This window comes from Pocillopora verrucosa, chromosome 7 (assembly GCF_036669915.1).
Source record: "Pocillopora verrucosa isolate sample1 chromosome 7, ASM3666991v2, whole genome shotgun sequence".
Taxonomy (NCBI): domain Eukaryota; kingdom Metazoa; phylum Cnidaria; class Anthozoa; order Scleractinia; family Pocilloporidae; genus Pocillopora; species Pocillopora verrucosa.
Window position 1 is genome coordinate 21,352,928 of NC_089318.1, and position 17,773 is coordinate 21,370,700.

The 17,773-nt window shown below is 37.9% G+C and overlaps 1 protein-coding gene, 1 long non-coding RNA gene and 1 pseudogene across 2 annotated transcripts; 2 read left to right on the forward strand and 1 right to left on the reverse strand.

Moving 5' to 3' along the window:
* Positions 1 to 134: 134 nt before the first annotated feature.
* On the reverse strand, positions 135 to 1,362 carry LOC136282655 (uncharacterized). The gene is made up of 3 exons (XR_010718325.1): positions 1,227 to 1,362; positions 560 to 637; positions 135 to 359 (listed from the first exon to the last, which is right to left on the reverse strand). It is a non-coding gene; the product is annotated as an uncharacterized lncRNA (long non-coding RNA).
* Positions 1,363 to 7,236: 5,874 nt separating this feature from the next.
* On the forward strand, positions 7,237 to 9,663 carry LOC131786704 (uncharacterized skeletal organic matrix protein 5-like). The gene is made up of 5 exons (XM_059103774.2): positions 7,237 to 7,508; positions 7,673 to 7,787; positions 8,340 to 8,376; positions 8,591 to 8,717; positions 8,997 to 9,663. The coding sequence occupies exons 1-5, from the start codon at positions 7,362 to 7,364 to the stop codon at positions 9,513 to 9,515; spliced, it is 945 nt and encodes a 314-aa protein (XP_058959757.2). The 5' UTR covers positions 7,237 to 7,361; the 3' UTR covers positions 9,516 to 9,663.
* Positions 9,664 to 15,541: 5,878 nt separating this feature from the next.
* Positions 15,542 to 17,137, forward strand: LOC131775754 (uncharacterized skeletal organic matrix protein 5-like; annotated as a pseudogene).
* Positions 17,138 to 17,773: the final 636 nt, after the last annotated feature.

The window sequence follows — 17,773 nt, forward strand, 5'->3', positions numbered from 1 at the left end:
CACATCGTGAGACAAACGATTACATTTCTCTTTTGATGAAAGTGTAATTAACAACGATGACAAACCACAACCTTTTTTACGATAGGAAACTTACAGTCATGCTTTAAAGCACCGATGAATATAGGCTATGAGGACCGTATACTGTGGATCCTCTTAACAACCAAATGGTATTGCAATCAAATTACAGTGAAAGGTGATGATTCTTTATAGCGTCTCTGAAGGAAGTTAAGGTTTTTCATCAGGATATTTGTAATCTCCTTCGCGCTATTGAGTTTGACATTCGTTTCTTTTAACTTATATGCTGTCACGTAACTTTTCACGGAAGAATGAAGATGCGAGTCTACTTCTCGTCACCGAACCTACAACAAAAACAAATGATAAAAATTGCTATAGATGTTTCATCCCTAACCATGGAAATAAAATGTTGGCTCTTCCTTCCTCATTGAATAATATATAAGCTAATTAAACAAACACTTAATTGCAAAACGGTTGCAATCCTACATTATTAAAATATCAAAACTTTTAAAAGACATTGGCCTGTACGTAAGTGTCTACATACCTGCATTTCGCATCCCATCTCACAATAAGGGTAAGGGATTACTGACAGATGACAATCGTCTACGATATGATTTGGAACCTGTGATTTAACGGAAAACTGAGGGATAAGTCCGTATATGGATTGTAAATTTCATTCCTTATCATCCAAAAGGTCAAGGTCTATTCTATCCTCGAAATATAAATTCCGGCATCAGTAATATGGCGTTAAAAAGCTCGGCCGTTCATCACTATTTGCTTGCATTTTCAACTCACTTTCAAACAATTTCAATAAAGGTTGACTGACAGGCAAAATTTATATTCGACAGATCTCACAAGCAGAGCTCCAAAGCTGATTTCTTAAAAAGCGAAATTCGTTTTAGGTCCTAAAAAGGCAAAATAAGATTTGCCTCGTGTACCTTTTTAACGACCAAAGTTTCAGTTTTTTTCAAAGATTGAGTGACGTGACGTGACGACATTTTGGTTTACTCCTGGGTACCAACTATTCTGGAATGATGAGTGCACAAGTTCTGCACTAATTTTAAAATGTACAAGTTAAAAGCGATCGCGTTATCATTCATTTGATATATAGCATGTGTTCTCCCTATGATCTAATTTTGATTTTAAAAACCTGCTATTAGCGCCGTATTCAAATAAATCCAAATTGCTTTTAGATGAAATTGTGTCCTTACCATTTCTCTGAGAACTGAACGACCGCAGTTGTTGGGACAAGTTACTGGAAACTTGCTGCGCTTTTCGATGTGTTCCTGAATAGGTAACTCATAAAAATGGACAAATATCAAAACATTTTAATAAAAAACGGATAAAACAATGCATATTACTTCATTTGGATACTAACTATGGGAACCTTGTCTCCCACTTAGGTAACAACTACCTGCGTGCGACACTCTAGGTGCAGCTCACAACAGTAGTCGCATTTAAGAATTCTCCACTGGCAGGTAACGGTCACGTGCTGGTTGAGCTCTCTTCTCTGTACTTTCATGCAACAATTTTCGTTGGTGTAAGGGATGACTTTGAAAAGACATTAAGTAAAATGGATCTGTTGAAAAAAGAAGCAAACTTGAGGGAAGTGCGTTGCTTGAACAAATTCGGTTTGTCATACGGAGATGAATCGATGAAAACTTTTACCTCTTTAATTCTCAGTTCCCCAATCCACTCACACCCATCACCTGGACATCTAATTGTAAGGGAAGAATTTTCCTCTCTGTAGCTTTATCGAAAAACACCCAAAAATAAATGGTCAGTAGACAAAGTCATTCGGTGTGCAGATTTTTCCCGCTCAGTTCGCACGCAGCAGTACTGTAAATGCCTCCGAAGGCTCAGATGCCGATTTGATTTTCGACATTTTGCCTTGCTTTCGTGCCGTTCACCAGTCAGTTTTTTGAAAAGGTTAGCCTCAACTGGTACAAGACTGACTGAACACAGGAACACGAGAAACTGTAATGTAAACAATATAATTTCTGAACATCAACGACTGACATGTCATACGATAGGCTGGGACTGAAAAAATGGTCAGTCCTAGTTGGCTCGTTAGCTCAGTTGGTAGAGCACTGCACCGGTATCGCAGAGGTCATAGGTTTAAATCCGATACCAGCCTAACTTTTTAAGGCTTTATTTTCACTACTGCTTAAGTGGTGTTCATAACGACTTGAGTAGCAAACTTCTGATTAGCGGAAATCAACATGGCAATTTCAACGCGTCCAGCTTTCGGTTCGGTTACTCCCGCCTCCGATCCACCACTAACACCTTTCAAATATCACGAATAAAAAAGAGTTCATGACACTGCGAGGAAGAATATTACGCCACAAGATATTTTATTCCGCCTAATGAAATGTTTAGATTAATGGGAAGCATTAGGAAATCCTTTTTAGTCCACATCGACCGATCGATAAAAGCATAGACACTTGTCGTGTTGAAAGTTGCTGCATAAAGGCTGCCAATGGAAAATTGATGTGATTTTGGGCTTCAAAGACTTCGGGAACGGAACCACTTGAAATTAATGCAAAAAATAGAAATTCTTGTTCTTCCGGTTTTCAAAACTTCATGTAGAAATCCATATTTCAAATGTTCACAGCTGAACGAGACAGTCCTTCTATCCGCTTTCATCTGTTTGAGAATAAAAATCAATAAATTCTCTCAGTATTTGACCGAACTCACTTAATGACTCCCTGGAATTAACATTTGATGACAAGAAATCCGAGTACTGTATTGAAGAGGCTATGTAATAAGGGATTCTTCTATTCTTGTAGATTCAACGACAAGCAGCAGAATCTCATCTAGAATCTGCCACAAGAGTCCATCTTAACTTAGTTAGCGTCAAGTTGCGTGAAACAGAAGTGAAGTATGGGTATAGAGAAGTCAAGCTGAACAACACAGAATCGAAGCTAAAGGAAGCCATGGAATTATTGCACACAACAACTCTTATTTGGAAGATTGACGGTTACAATGAAGCTCTGAGACAAGCAAAGGAGATTAACTTTTTTTTCCTAGAGGGCGCAGCACATTTCTGTGCGTGAAATGAAATGATGAATTAAGATAAGCTTGTATGAATTTCCGCTGAAATCTGGTACATTATTGTAAGGAGAGACAAACATTTTATGAAGGGGAGTCACTGACCTTGTTTCTATGTATGATGAATAAATAACGAAATACAAGACGCTGACGAAAACGTTCGATTCTCTATCATTTGCCTACACATTGGAAAAACGAGTGGTATGTTTTTAGTTTTTGCTTTTTTTTTTTGCGTATCTATTTTCATTATTATTAATATTACTATTTTACTTTTATTAACTTTGGAATCACGCAGGCAGATTTCATCCAACTGATCGCCTTTCATGTTGCAGATTATACATTTCAATGACATGTAGGTTACTTTCGGTCGCAAATAGATCTAATTTCGGAATCAATGGCTCTGACGAAGGGCTAACGCTCGAAACGTCAGCTTTGAAACTCTTTACGGTGGCCAATTTTCGTTATCAACTCAGTTGATAATACTAAATTACCCTGTTTTACTCTCCCACCGACGCAGCATCGCAGTTTCTTAATTTCGGAATGAGCTGTACTACCCAATAGAGCTACTCCTTGCATCCTACTAAATTACTTTACAACTAACGATGGGTTTCTCTGAAATCCATAAAGAAAAAATTGTTTTCAAAATAGCGAAATTGAGAAATTGGAATTTTTATCACTGGTGATGCACGCTGCCAGACCACCGCAAGGTTACTAGTAAATCTAGGTGGTCTACCTTACAAAGGATCTTCGACACTTCTAAACATCTATCTTTGGGTAGAATTCGCGTTACAATGAGTGGTTTTCATAACTTAGCAGTAGGTTCCATTGCCCTAAATTGTAATAAAACAAATGCTGTTCTTGACAACGGTATTCGAAAAAAGTGTATGAAATGAAAAATGAAAAAAAAATAGTAATAGTAAAAACAGTGTCTGACGTTTCGACAAACTTAATGAAAGTCATTATCTAAACAAGCCAAGATTTTTTTGGCGAAAAACACTACTTCTTACCAATCGCAATATCTGGGAGAATGCTTTAGAAAGACTCAAATTTTACTCATCTGCAGTCAAATGTAATGAACCATATACATGTCCGTATATTCTTTAGCGTTGACTTAACGGCTGATATATAACACGTTCATGATTCTAAAACAAATATGCTGAGGGATGTTACTTAGCTGTGGATCAGCAGACCGCGGAACCGCGTAATTGTAAAAAAATATGGCGCACGCTGGGGTCAGCAATTTCCGGGTGGAATTTGAAATTTTAGTCAAGAGAATACGAGTTGAAGACACTGAAGCCTACCAGAAGATGATCAGAATGAAATACGAACCATTTTGCGAAATTTTTACAGCCATTTTAGTCATTTGACCATTTACCATTTCGATTTGAGCCCGTTTGTGGCAAAGCTGGTGACCGAAAAAACCTATCATTCCTTATATTCTGCTCGTTCAAAAAACCAAAAACTATTATCAACTATCACGTCAAATTTGAAGATGTCCAAAATACATGATAGCTGATGATGGTTGATGATAGTCGATGATAACGCATACAATAGTTTGTGTTCAAACGCGCGCGATAGTTGAAACTACTATCAACTATCATGATCGTTTGAACTGGGCTTAAGGCTGGAATCTGTTAACTGTAGGTAACCCCAGAATGGGGAACACGAGCGTAAATTAACATCATCGCCCGTGATACTTGTAGAATTTCGGTGAGATCATGGAGTCTGAAGTGAATTTACGACGTTTTTCTTGCAGTGGATTCGTTTGGTTGGTGTCACTCACAGATGTATCTCAGAGAGGATTATGTAGAGGGCAAAGCAGATCAACTAAAGCCGAGTTAAATTGTCCTAGATCATCCCAAAAATTTAAACGATGCAAAGGAACAACCATTTGAGCAAGGTAAATTTGTTCTTATTCAAAACTAGACCAGAACTTTTAAAGGTCTAGAGCGTGACTGTTTCAGTATTGCCATGCAAACCCATGTATTTCACCCATCGCACAACGTGAACATATTGGCGTATTCGCAGAAGCTCACTGTAAGAACTTGGGCTTCCTGTGGTTGAATGCCAAGGTAGAGAAAAAACATATTTCTCTTTTAACGTTATCTTCTTTATACCCGAAAACGAAATTTCGAACAGCGTCAAGGTATTTTTAGGTTATATTTTAATTCATTACAATTTTTTTTTCCAAAAATTAATGGTTCCGCAGGTTCGGGTGGTTCCGGAGGTTCCACAGGTTCCACAGGTTCCACTGGCTCTGGAGGTTCCGCGGTCTAGTGATCAACAGTTTCGTAACACCCCATGCTTCAGCGAAAATAAGAATTAAAGACGTATCAAGGGGGTTCATTGCATACTCTACCCTAACCAGATAGATTTTTTAAATGATTTTTATAGGTAAAAGCACGGTTTTGAGAAAAGCATTTCCCAAAAATGTGGCCTGGTTTCTAATTCGACTTGAATGTGCCATTGCAATAAATAATAAACTATGGCTTATTTATTCATTCATGAATTGAATGATTAATTGTTGATGGAATGATGGATTGGTGGATTTTCTTTCATCTGAAATGTTTACGTTTCATTTGGTTTGTTTTGTCTCTTGGGGCATTTTACGTGATCTGAAGCACGCTCCGTATGATACACGCGTGTGTGATCAAAGTCGTTTCTATGAACAATTTGTTTTTAGATCAGCGAACCTGAAGGAAGTATATTGAATATACGCGTTAAACCTTGGAGCTGAACGATTTCTAAGCTTATGGCTAAAAGTTCCTTATTAAAATAAGAATTTAATGAAATATACAAGCTTAGCTTTCAGCAGTAAGAGAGCAATTGCAAACAATTTTTCATCTCCGGTAACCTTTTCATATCTTAATTTAAAATCTTTCTTGACTGGCCTTTTGTAACTGACATCATAAGTGAAAAGGTGACAATGTGACTCATTTGTCTCAACTCTGAATGACACGGTGCAGCCAGTTTAAACGGTAACTACTAGAGACATAAATCAAATTTTAAAAGGCTATTATAGTTTTCAATACTGATATGAAATTCCTTCTATCCTAAAAAAAAAAAAAAAAAAAAAAGAAACTGTTTCACGTTTTGACATGAGATTATAATCTTTTACCTTTGATAAGTCTATTAGGAACTCAACTCAAAGCGATTTTCTCAGCTCGGGATAACGTTTTCTTACCAGATTTCTGAACCTCAAGAGCCAAACAAATTTCATTTGATATAAGGGAAAAAGTCAAATTCTAACTTCCTTATCTTGTCGATAATTTTTTGGACGCTAAAAATTCGCGAAGAAAAAAACAAACGTTCGGTCGGCTTGTTTTCTAAGCTCAGGATTGCATTTAAGGACGGAAAGAAAGTTGTTGTTATTTCAAATAAGTAGAATGACAAGCACAAGAGCACTTCATTCACAAGTTTAATTTAAACACTGCAAAAAATTAAATTTGAGGCTATATTACCGGCGTGATGCCGAGTATATAGGTTAAAAGGAGAAATGTCATAATTGCACATGCAGCACGCTTGGTAAATGTCAGTAAAAAACGTTTTCCTGTTAGGCAACAACAAGAACCGAACACCTCGCTTCCTAAAATTCCGAAAACGTTGATATTTTGCGGAGGTCCGCAGGAATTAAATGAGCATTTCAGCGTGTGTAAAAGATTAACAAGATCTCGATAAACTGCATTGATACCCCCCAAAAAAGGGCAGAAGAACAAAGTCTACCACAGCAGTACGGTTCTTCCACCCACATAACTCATAACTGAGTTAAACCACATCAGATTCAGAGAGCACCGTAATGTTTCATCGTTTTATATGCAGTTATTTTGTCATGTTATTCGGAGTACCGTTGTCTCTTTTGGGACATGATGATGGGACATCTCCTCCAGGAGGTAAGATTTCTTTTGCCTATAAGCAAATCAAATATTCCTTTAATTACATGCTTTTAAATCGTCTGAAATTAAAATATGTCTTGGGGTTCAGAGAGCACCGATAGCAGCCATCGCTGCTGTTATGAAAATACACACAAGATATCATCTCCTGAGTGGACATAGCCAGTGGTATAGTATAAAATATTGTGGCGCGGAATTTTAAGCATCATACAGTGAGTCTGCAATATTGTTTTCATTGATATTTCCTATTTCCTTGCAGGAACACCGGTTTTGAAGCAAAAGTTCACCTTTTCATCCAAGACTTTCAAACAAAGTCTTTTATCAATAGACGAATACTTTTATCTCACTGCGCCTAAGGTTGGAACATTCGCGGCATTCGACGACTTCGAATGCATCTTTTCATGCATGAGGAATCCTTCATGCTGGTCAATAAACTTGGCGGTGGCAAAGAAACGCGATGCAAAGATTTGGTGTGAGTTGCTGTCTTCTCATAAGCATAGATTTCCTGAGGAATTCAGAGAAAATAGCACTTCGCATCACATTTCCATTATGGTAGGGCTCTTTCCAACACACAATAAAATACAGTGTAGTTCAATTTCTATGAATTTAAGTTCTTTGTCACTTAATATTTCTGGCCGTAAAGGCGAAGAAGTGACTCGTATCTATTCAATTGATGAGAGTGGTGTGTAAAAGTTTTGTTCATCTTCTTTTGGTAGTCTCCATGTTTTTCCTCCCCATGCCATAACGGTGGTAGCTGTGTGACAAGCCACAGAGATCACTCGTTTGAATGTGTATGTAAAAATGGCTTTTTCGGAGAATATTGTGAGAAAGGTTTGTACGCTTTCTTAATTTGCTGTGATTCCACTGACATTGACAACGTTTTCTTCTTCTTTTATGTTTTTTAATTGTGCAATACCATTCTTTATTTTTACTCAGAATAAGTCCACACCTCCAAAGTTCAGAGGCATTGCTCAGGGAAGGGGTCCACGGGTGCATGTGACAACCCCCACCGCCACAGAATGATTATTTGCAAATTATTACAACCAAGCTCACTTCAAATATCAATCAGATGCTCATGTATAAATTCCAAAAAGAAAGCAGAGCTTTCACTTTGGAGCTGATGAAGACCCTTCCCACATCTCAGACTCTAAAAAGGTTTTACTGTGCGTTATTAAACCATTAACCTGCGTTTAAATTGAATTGACTAAACTATTTACTAGAGACATAACTTGAGACACCAACTCAAAGTCCATTTCGAATACAAACCCTAACATGAGCTCGAACACATTCACTTCGAGGCTTTTGCTTAAAAACCACACTTTTCACTTCTTTTCCGTTTCTAGCGATATAATGTATTTCTCAGATCATCTTTTTATCTTCCAGCTGTAAAATCATGCAAGGAGGTATATGATGCATCCAAGTAAGTGACAATAACTGCTTGCTCTTTTAAACCGATTTATCTTGTAATTTCCTCACCTAAGACGCTGAAGACACAGATGTGACCAGGTGGTTGGAATCCCTTTGGACCAGCAAATAATATTTCATAGAGTTTACCGCGAAAATATTAATGTTATAAATTTGTTTAATAAAGATAAATAATTACTTCCTTACCTTCTCGAACTCAACTTTAACAGATCAAATACGAGTAAACTGGTTTCCCTTCATCTGGGCTCACAGCCAATTAAAGTTCTTTGTCACATGGGAGATTTTGGATGTGGACATGGAGGATGGACGCCAGTCATGAAGATTAACGGCAACAAGGTACCATGCAGAATCGATTTTTTATCGATTGTGTGCCATGATCGACCACTTGAGAGATATTTCTCCACAGGTGCTGACTGACTTATTGACAACGAGGGCGACTTCCGCTCTCTGTTCATGTCTCCGGCTGACATCTCCTTGACTGAGGGGAAAGATATTATATGTCAAGTGGGTTGGGGGAGGGATCGTCTCAAACTTTCTAAAAACGATCACGATGATATGGTGGATAATTAAAAAACCAGTAATTAATTTAAATCATCTTATAAATTATTCTCCCAGAGTACCTTTCACTATGATTCTGGTTACTGGAGTGATAAAACTGAATACAACACTGCTGGAGGAGAGACTGGATTCGACTCAAAAGAGACCAAGTTGCCTACTTACTGGGACACATCCTTCTCAAAGATCTGTCTCGGTATGAAGATCGGTGAACAGATCAGCTTCATTGTAATCAATATGAAGGCCACCTCTCTTTACACATTGATCGCTGACGGAAGGTACCGAAACACCTCGTTGGGTCGTGACTCGTGGAAGACACTCATTGGCTCAGAGGCTTCGTTACAGTTTGACTGTAACAAGGAAGGATTTAATGTTATGTGTGGCGAGTCTCATTACTCCAAAGCGAGAATCGGCATCGCTACTAACAACCAGAATAAATGCGACTCCTGCGACTCCAGGATTGGCTTTGGTACAGGAGGGCAATTTGATGACAATAACACGTGTGGAAACGAGGCTGCTCGTTCACCGGATAATGGAGATAAACACATTAAAGCCATAGGTTACATTTTGGTTCATTGAAACCAAAGAAACACACGGAAAGTTCATTCAGACGTAAAGATTAGATTCAGAGTGATTCAGACTTCGGAAAATTTAGTAAATAAAAGCGTTTTCCAAAATCTTAAAAGATGTGTGTTTTTTAATTAGTGGCATATACATCAAAGACTGCAATTTTATTCGAGATGTTTTCGGTAATTTTCTGAGACATAAATCAAAGTTTAAGAAGCGTTGAGAGGTTCCAATTCTGATATCACTTTACTTTATAAAAAGTTTCATGTAGGCTGACAATTTTTAAAATGACAAGTTTACACTCAACGCGATTTTCATCCGGCTTAACAAAATTTTTCCCCTGAAATCTAAACCTCAACAGCCGAAAAAACACATCTAATCGAGAGGAAATAGTAAAACTCCTATTTCTTGGCAAAGATTCTCCCTCTCCAATACTTTTGCGGCCATGAAATGTAGGGAATATAAAAGGGCGGAAACAAATTAACCGTAGACTGATAACAAATGCAAGAGAAATTCAACTACATGTTTGATTTAAACACTGCCGCGCGGGATCTTTAAAAAGAAAGCAACCCTGCATCTTCATCTTACATACATGATGCCTGGTAAATGAGAGTAGAAAGCGTTTTTATGGTTAATTGAGAATGAGAAGCGAGCAATATGCTCTTTGGAAATCCAAACACCATTGATATTAGGCTGATGTCCGTGGAAAAATATGGCTTCCAGGAAGTATTAAGACAACAATCCAGACCACCTTTAATTGTATTAACATCCGCATTTAAGGACAGACGAGCACAGCAGCAAGGTTCACCTACCCACGCAAACTGGTAACCCAGTGAAATAGCATTAGATCCAAGCAGCACCGCAATGTTTCATTCTTTCATCGGCCGATGTTTGGTTATTTTATTCCGAGTAGTGTTGTGTCTCTTTTGGGAAGTGATGACGGGAGCTCTTCTCCAGAGAAGAGTCAATTAGACTTTCCGAGAATTAAGCAATCTTCATAATGCGCGCTTTCAAATCGTTCTTACATCTTCAAATTTGAAAAACGCCGGTAGCGTTCACCCATTCACTAGTGCTCTGATAGAGATACAAAACCAGACAAATTTCCCAGGATAAAGCCTTTTTTTGGTTTAAAATTTTCCTTGAATTGAAAGTTTTTGGAAAATCTATTGTTCGGATTTTAATCTTTATCACAATTTCGAAAAAACAAACAAACAAATCGTTTTCTGTCTCTTAGGGTTGCTATGCAGAGGGATTTTTCGATCCTGTTATTCTGTCCATGTCTGCGTCCTTAATATTCCGCGAAACAGTTTTCCATAAGCCCATTCTTTTTCCCTTTTCCTCTGAGTCTCTTGACTCATAGATAGCAGGCTTTTTCACCTAGATACAAAAATCAGGCACTCGTGGGGAATATATACTTAATACTAACTCCTATTGTTTCATGCGAGAAAAATAGAATGTCTAAAATGGCTGCAGAAATACTCGCTGATACGAAACAACAGCTGAAGAAACACACAGAGGAGTCTGCAATATCGTTTTGAAGCTAGCGTCGAAAGAGAAGCGACCCTGAAGATTTGGATAACACTAAAAAAATTTATCTTTCAAAATGGCACCTATTTGCTTCTTTGCAGAAATGCCAATGTCGTAACACAAGTTCACCTTTTTATCCCACACTTACAAACAGTCTTATATTGATAGAGGAATATTTTTATCTCACTGCGCCTGAGATTGGAAAATTCGTGACATTCGACGACTTCGGTGATCATGCCATTTGTAGTATACATTATGTTATAGTATAGATCATGCCATTTTGCCATTTATGGTATACATCAAAGAATTACACGCTTCTGATTGGCTGAAAACGATTACATTTTTTATGTAACACGAGTGCAAACTTTCAACACGAGTGAAAATTACAAACAGCGCGCGCTGTCAAAATTTCGTGTTCTGACTTTCTTTGATGCTTTTTCGTGTAAATTATTAATAAGTAATAACATAATTTCTCGCGAAATTTGGTGTAGTTAAGCACTTAAAAATTTTTTAAAGACTCCAAATTGCACGAGCCCTACGGGGTTATGTGATTCTGTTGTCTTTGAAAAATTTTAATCGTGCTTATCAACACCATATTTCACTCGAAACTTTCACAAACTTTCTCATCGGGCCTTATTATGAAGAAAAGTTTTCCCAATGATAAATTTAAAATTCTGCCGAAGGTTTCGTCTGAATTTTTGTCGTAGCACATTGGTAAAACCTTTCAAAGTCTTCAAAGGGATATAAGTTTCCTGGTAAAAATAAATAAAACTTTGAATTAATAAAAATTAATAAAATACAAAAAAATAAATAAATAAATAAATAAAGGTTTATTGGCCGTTCTGCAGTTCGGCTGAATGAGCTATAAATGGTAATTTGTCAACTCGAAATCGTATCAATTATTGGCTTTAAGTTTGTTACATTTTTTGCAAGTAGAGATGATTCAAGATATTTCATCATCGCCTACGAAGGTGGATTTGTCTCCAACTGAATTCAAACTCAGAGTTTCAGTTTTCACAAAATTATACATATAAATATATATTGGGCCAGTGAACATACATTCACGTTAGGAAGTAAGATGTTTCAGAAGAAATCTTGGCCCAATTTCAGATCTAATTTTAAGAACTGACACAATTATATAAAATATGTTATATTCTGAAAGGGGTCGCAGGGATGTTTCTAAAACTAGTATTGGAGGTCAGTTAACTGATAACTGTGAACGAAAAGCTCAAAATTTACGGGGAAAATGGAGAAAATCAAAGCCAAATGAACTCAAGTGTCACTAAAAAACGTTTTAAAAGTCAAAGACCCGAAGTTATAAAGACAAGTTTGCGAAACATGCAACTTGCGAGATTTTTTCGCTTTATTTTTGTTGCATGTTGAATCAGGACCTAAAAGGTCAATGCCGATAGAAAAATTGGGCAGTTCTTCGCTGGTTTCGTCCATATTTCAAAGAGAAGGAAAACTGCGCTGCAGCTTAACAGGACGGAAACTCTGAAGCTAGATAACAAAAATGCTCACGTCATCTTATTTAGGCACGGGTGTGCGTAAATAAAGATTTTGTTCATAGTGGCTCAATAGGACTTATATAGGGCAAGCACGTGCGCTTTGTTATAAATGCTCATTGCTACAATCAGTTCAATTTTTAGATGACTTACATGGGCATGTAGCTCGGTTTTGAGAGGGGAGCTCCCCAAAGCTGTGGCCTGAGTTCGATTCCGAGATCTTCCGTCACATATAGGCTAAGAGAAAACGCTCACAATTTCTAATTTGACCTGAATTAGAGTAAAGAAGCTTAACAAGAATGTGCCACTAGTATAAACTATTGTTTATTTATTACTCGAGCTTTCCAAAAGATTCAAATTCCAGCTTCGTTTTTCTTTTCGTTCGGTTGCAAATCGCTGTCAAGTCCTTGAAACGCATGGCTGCTTTGGAAAGACACACATTTTTACTCATATGCAGTCAAATATAATAAACCAACTACATGTCCGTATATTAATTGTCGTTGACTTAACGGCTGTTATAACATGCCTAATTTTAAAACAAATATGCTGAGGGGTGTTACTAAGCTGTGGATCAGCAGACCGCGGAGCCTTTGGAACCTCTGGTACCTGATTAACCTATGGAACCCTCATTTTTTTCCCTTTTTTTTTTTGGAGGAGAAAAGTAATGGGATAAACTAAAAAAATCTTAACGCTGTTTGAATCTTTCTTTTCGGGTATAAAGAAGAATACTTAAAAGAAAAATATGTTTTAAATGTCCTTGATGTCTAACTTTAATCGTGGCGGCATTCACAGAACTAATACAAGGGTACGTAATGTCATAACGAGCAATTAGCCGTCACCTACCGTGTTGTTATTAATTGAACAATAGTTTGAAAGCTCTCATGCTATGGGTACGGTGATATTCGAATAACGCCTCATCCGAAGGCGTGTTTTTTAATTGTGCCATACCATTTTTTATTGTTTTTTAAGAGGGCACGGTAACGAATCTTGCAATCTGATTGGTTCTTTACCCGGTCAGTATTTTCCTACCTCTGCCCACGGGCCACGGTAACGCTTTCGTGAGTCGCCGAGTACATCCCAACTTTCGTTGTCATTTTTCATAAATATACCTCGTTTTCCGGCTGGGCAGTATTTTTAAGCAAACACGTCGGTCAATACCTCAAGCCGATAAATAACTTATGAATCCTCTCTTTTCTCTCTATCCAATCCCTTTGGTTGACAGAAAAATATTGGTTTCAGAATGAATTTGTATAAGCAATAGTGTCATTACGTTGGTTGACAAGCGGCCTAAAAACCGTCTGCAATTAATTTTAATCGTTCACAAAAAGTACCCAGAAAGTTGAAACGTGAGGTATTTGGTTACAGTTAAACTGAACGATGGAACTTTCATTCATTTAATATCTGAATTTTCTCGAGCAATTTGTTCATAGTGAAAGAGCGAGCGAAGTTTTAATTTAAGTTCTACAACAAATATACGCTCCCGGTGAGTCTTTCCAGTTCCGTTCAATTTGGACATTTGTACCGTAAATTGCACAACAGAAATCGAAGGAATTTTTTGAGAAAAAGCCGTATTAAATTCCATTGTGTCTCGTTGGAGTGTGCCGTTCGAATTTAGTTTTTGTGAAGGAAAGACCAGAGTTAAACACGCCATTACAGCAAACAAACGAGCAAACTCTCACCACTTCAAAATAAAAAAATTGAATTTACTCACAATTACTTTCCTCGCCGTTTACTTAATGAACAGAGGTAAATCTTCGTACATGAATGAATGGTCGATGAGAGTGAATAATACTTTCCGTTAGATCATTGACTAATTTTGAAGAAAACATTGTCGTGACAGTCCTTGCCAAACTAGTTCTGTTGGTTTTCAAATGTTCCTACGCTTTTTTTTTTCTTGCGCGCTCTCTAATTGACAGGTGTCAGATTGTGACAGATACTTGTAAAAATAATGTTTCAAAGTTTGTTTGGAAGCCTTTTAAATCACCTTTATCGTTACGGAAATGAAAATGTTTCGCTGAGGCATCTCTCTTAAATTTGCATCACCTCTATTTCAACTACCATTTACTCACTCAAAAATTGTTCAGTTTATGGAAGATCTTGCCGTATTAACGGCCATAAATCATCCGGGTTCTTTCGGAAAGAATTTCGTCAAGTTTAAAAACAATAAATATGTTATTTACCGGCTAAGAGTCGGTCCGTATGGTGAAAAACTGTGACCTCGGTCTTGAAAATGCTGCCCTCGGCCTACGGCCTCGAGCAGTATTTTCAAGACCTCGGTCACAGTTTTTCACCATACGGACCTCCCAGCCGGCAAATAACATATATATATTTTTACTCAGAATAAGTAAACAACCTCCAAATTTCAGAGGCATTGCTCAGGGAAGGGGTCCACGGGTGCATCTGACAACCCCACAGCCACAGAATGATTATTTACAAATTATTACAACCAAGCTCACTTCAAATACCAATCAGATGCTCATGTATAAATTCCAAAAAGAAAGCAGAGCTTTTACTTTGGAGCTGATGAAGACCCTTCCCACATCTCAGACTCTTAAAAAAGTTTTGCTGTTCGGCATTGAACCATCAACCTGCGTTTAAATTGAATTGAGTAAACTATTTACTAGAGACATAACTTGAGACACCAACTCGAAGTCCATTTCGAATACAAACCCTAACATGAGCTCGAACACATTCACTTCGAGGCTTTTGCTTAAAAACCACACTTTTCACTTCTTTTCCGTTCCTAGCGATATAATGTATTTCTCAGATCATCTTTTTATCTTCCAGCCGTAAAATCATGCAAGGAGGTATATGATGCATCCAAGTAAGTTACCATAACTGCTTGCTCTTTTAAACCGATTTATCTTGTAATTTCCTCACCTATGACGCTGAAGACACAGATGTGACCAGGTGGTTGGAATCCCTTTGGACCAGCAAATAATATTTCATAGAGTTTACCGCGAAAATATTAATGTTATAAATTTGTTTAATGAAGATAAATAATTACTTCCTTACCCTCTCGAACTCAACTTTAACAGATCAAATACGAGTAAACTGGTTTCCCTTCATCTGGGCTCACAGCCAACGACAGTTCTCTGCCACATGGGAGATTTTGGATGTGGACATGGAGGATGGACGCCAGTCATGAAGATTAACGGCAACAAGGTACCATGCGGAATCGAGTTTTTATCGATTGCGTGCCATGATCGACCACTTGAGAGATATTTCTCCACAGGTGCTGACTGACTTATTGACAACGAGAGCGACTTCCGTTCTCTGTTCATGTCTCTGGCTGACATCTCCTTGACTAAGGGGTAGATACTTTATGTCAAATGGGTTGGGGGGAGGGATCGTCTCAAACTTTCTAAAAACGATCAGGAGGATATGGTGGATAATTAAAAAAGCAGTAATGAATTTATATCATCTTATAAATTATTCTCCCAGAGTACCTTTCACTATGATTCTGGTTACTGGAGTGATAAAACTGAATACAACACTGCTGGAGGGGAGACTGGATTCGACTGACAAGAGACCAAGTTGCCTACTTACTGGGACACATCCTTCTCAAAGATCTGTCTCGGTATGAAGATCGGTGAACAGATCAGCTTCATTGTAATCAATATGAAGGCCACCTCTCTTTACACATTGATCGCTGACGGAAGGTACCGAAACACCTCGTTGGGTCGTGACTCGTGGAAGACACTCATTGGCTCAGAGGCTTCGTTACAGTTTGACTGTAACAAGGAAGGATTTAATGTTATGTGTGGCGAGTCTCATTACTCCAAAGCGAGAATCGGCATCGCTACTAACAACCAGAATAAATGCGACTCCTGCGACTCCAGGATTGGGTTTGGTACAGGAGGGCAATATGATGACTCTAACACATGTGGAAACGAGGCTTCGATTTCACCGGATAATGGAGATAAACACATTAAGGCCATGGGTTACATTTTGGTGTATTGAAACCAAGAGAAAAACGCGGAAAGTTTATTCAAAAGTTACAATTGGATTCAGAAATATTCAGTGATAAATAAAAAAGCCTATTTCGAAAATCTTAAATGTAACGAACATTCGAAGAAGACTTTGATTACGTAATCGTTTTGTTTTGATTTAAAGTAGGGAAAAAGTTCTGTTTTGTTTCTTTGTCAAGTTTACGCCCCAATTTTCCTAGTGTACTATTCTTCACACTTTTAATTACCTACTTAGCTAGCATTCCTGATAAACCGGTTTGCAATTGTATGCGTGAACTATACCCTTATAGTGGCACGCCCCTTAAGTGTCGAGTCAGTTGGAGTTAGGAGATCGACGGAGATAGATCAGAGCTTCTTTTTACACAAGATTGTTCCAATTACGTAACGTTGCAGTTTCTCTAAGCCTGTAAAGACAGGATCAGACGCAAGTTCCAGCCTGTTGTATTTAGTTTCCTTTTCTTTTCGACCTCGCTTGTTTTGTAACTAGTCTCAGCCCATTTTTTGATCTTGTACATTACAATTTCCTTTTCTCAGTTTTCACCGCATGTGTACGATAGTCAAACGATAAAATTAAACGTTGTTGAATCAACTTGTGTTGTCGATTCCTACACTGTGGTTGACACTCCGGACCTCCCCGAACTCCAGTGCACAACACCCTGTGTCCGTTGCACTGGTTAGGCGAACTTAAAACATGTGTTTTTTTTTTCCGTTGTATACATCAATGACTCTTATTCGAGCCTTTTTTCGATTGTCTCGTTGGGCCGGAACGTCGTTCGCACGTTTACTTTGGCAAAAGCAATTGTTGAGGAAGACTCAAACCGTTCTCCGATACGTTTGAAAGCAAAACTTGACAACGGCACCGATTTTGAAGGAAAACTCGCTAATGTAAAATTCTGTCATGAGATTTTCACTATCTGTATGTCTAGTTATGTTATCTGCATGACAGAATCTTCGTTGCTGTTGTGCATCGTAATGCACAACAGCATAAAGGTTACGCGTACCCAATCCAGACCTCATCGCTTAAAGTAGACAAGCAGTAAGCAATGAAAGAGTAGCGATCCACATCCGAAGTGACCACATCGTGAGATAAACAATTATTTTTCTCTTTTGATGAAAGTGTGATTAAATACGATGAAAAGCCACAAGCTTTTTTACGATAAGAAATCTATAGTCGTGCTTTACAGCACCAATGAAAATGGGCTCTGAGGACCGTATAATGTGGGTCCTCTTAACAGACATATGGTATTACAATCAAATATAATGATTC

Coding starts and splice junctions, on each gene's coding strand:
- LOC131786704 (XM_059103774.2), top strand. CDS start 7,362: ATGAGGAATCCTTCATGCTGGTCAATAAACTTGGCGGTGGCAAAGAAA. Junction 7,788..8,339: donor CGGAGAATATTGTGAGAAAG/GTTTGTACGCTT, acceptor TTTATCTTCCAG/CTGTAAAATCATGCAAGGAG. Junction 8,377..8,590: donor GAGGTATATGATGCATCCAA/GTAAGTGACAAT, acceptor CAACTTTAACAG/ATCAAATACGAGTAAACTGG.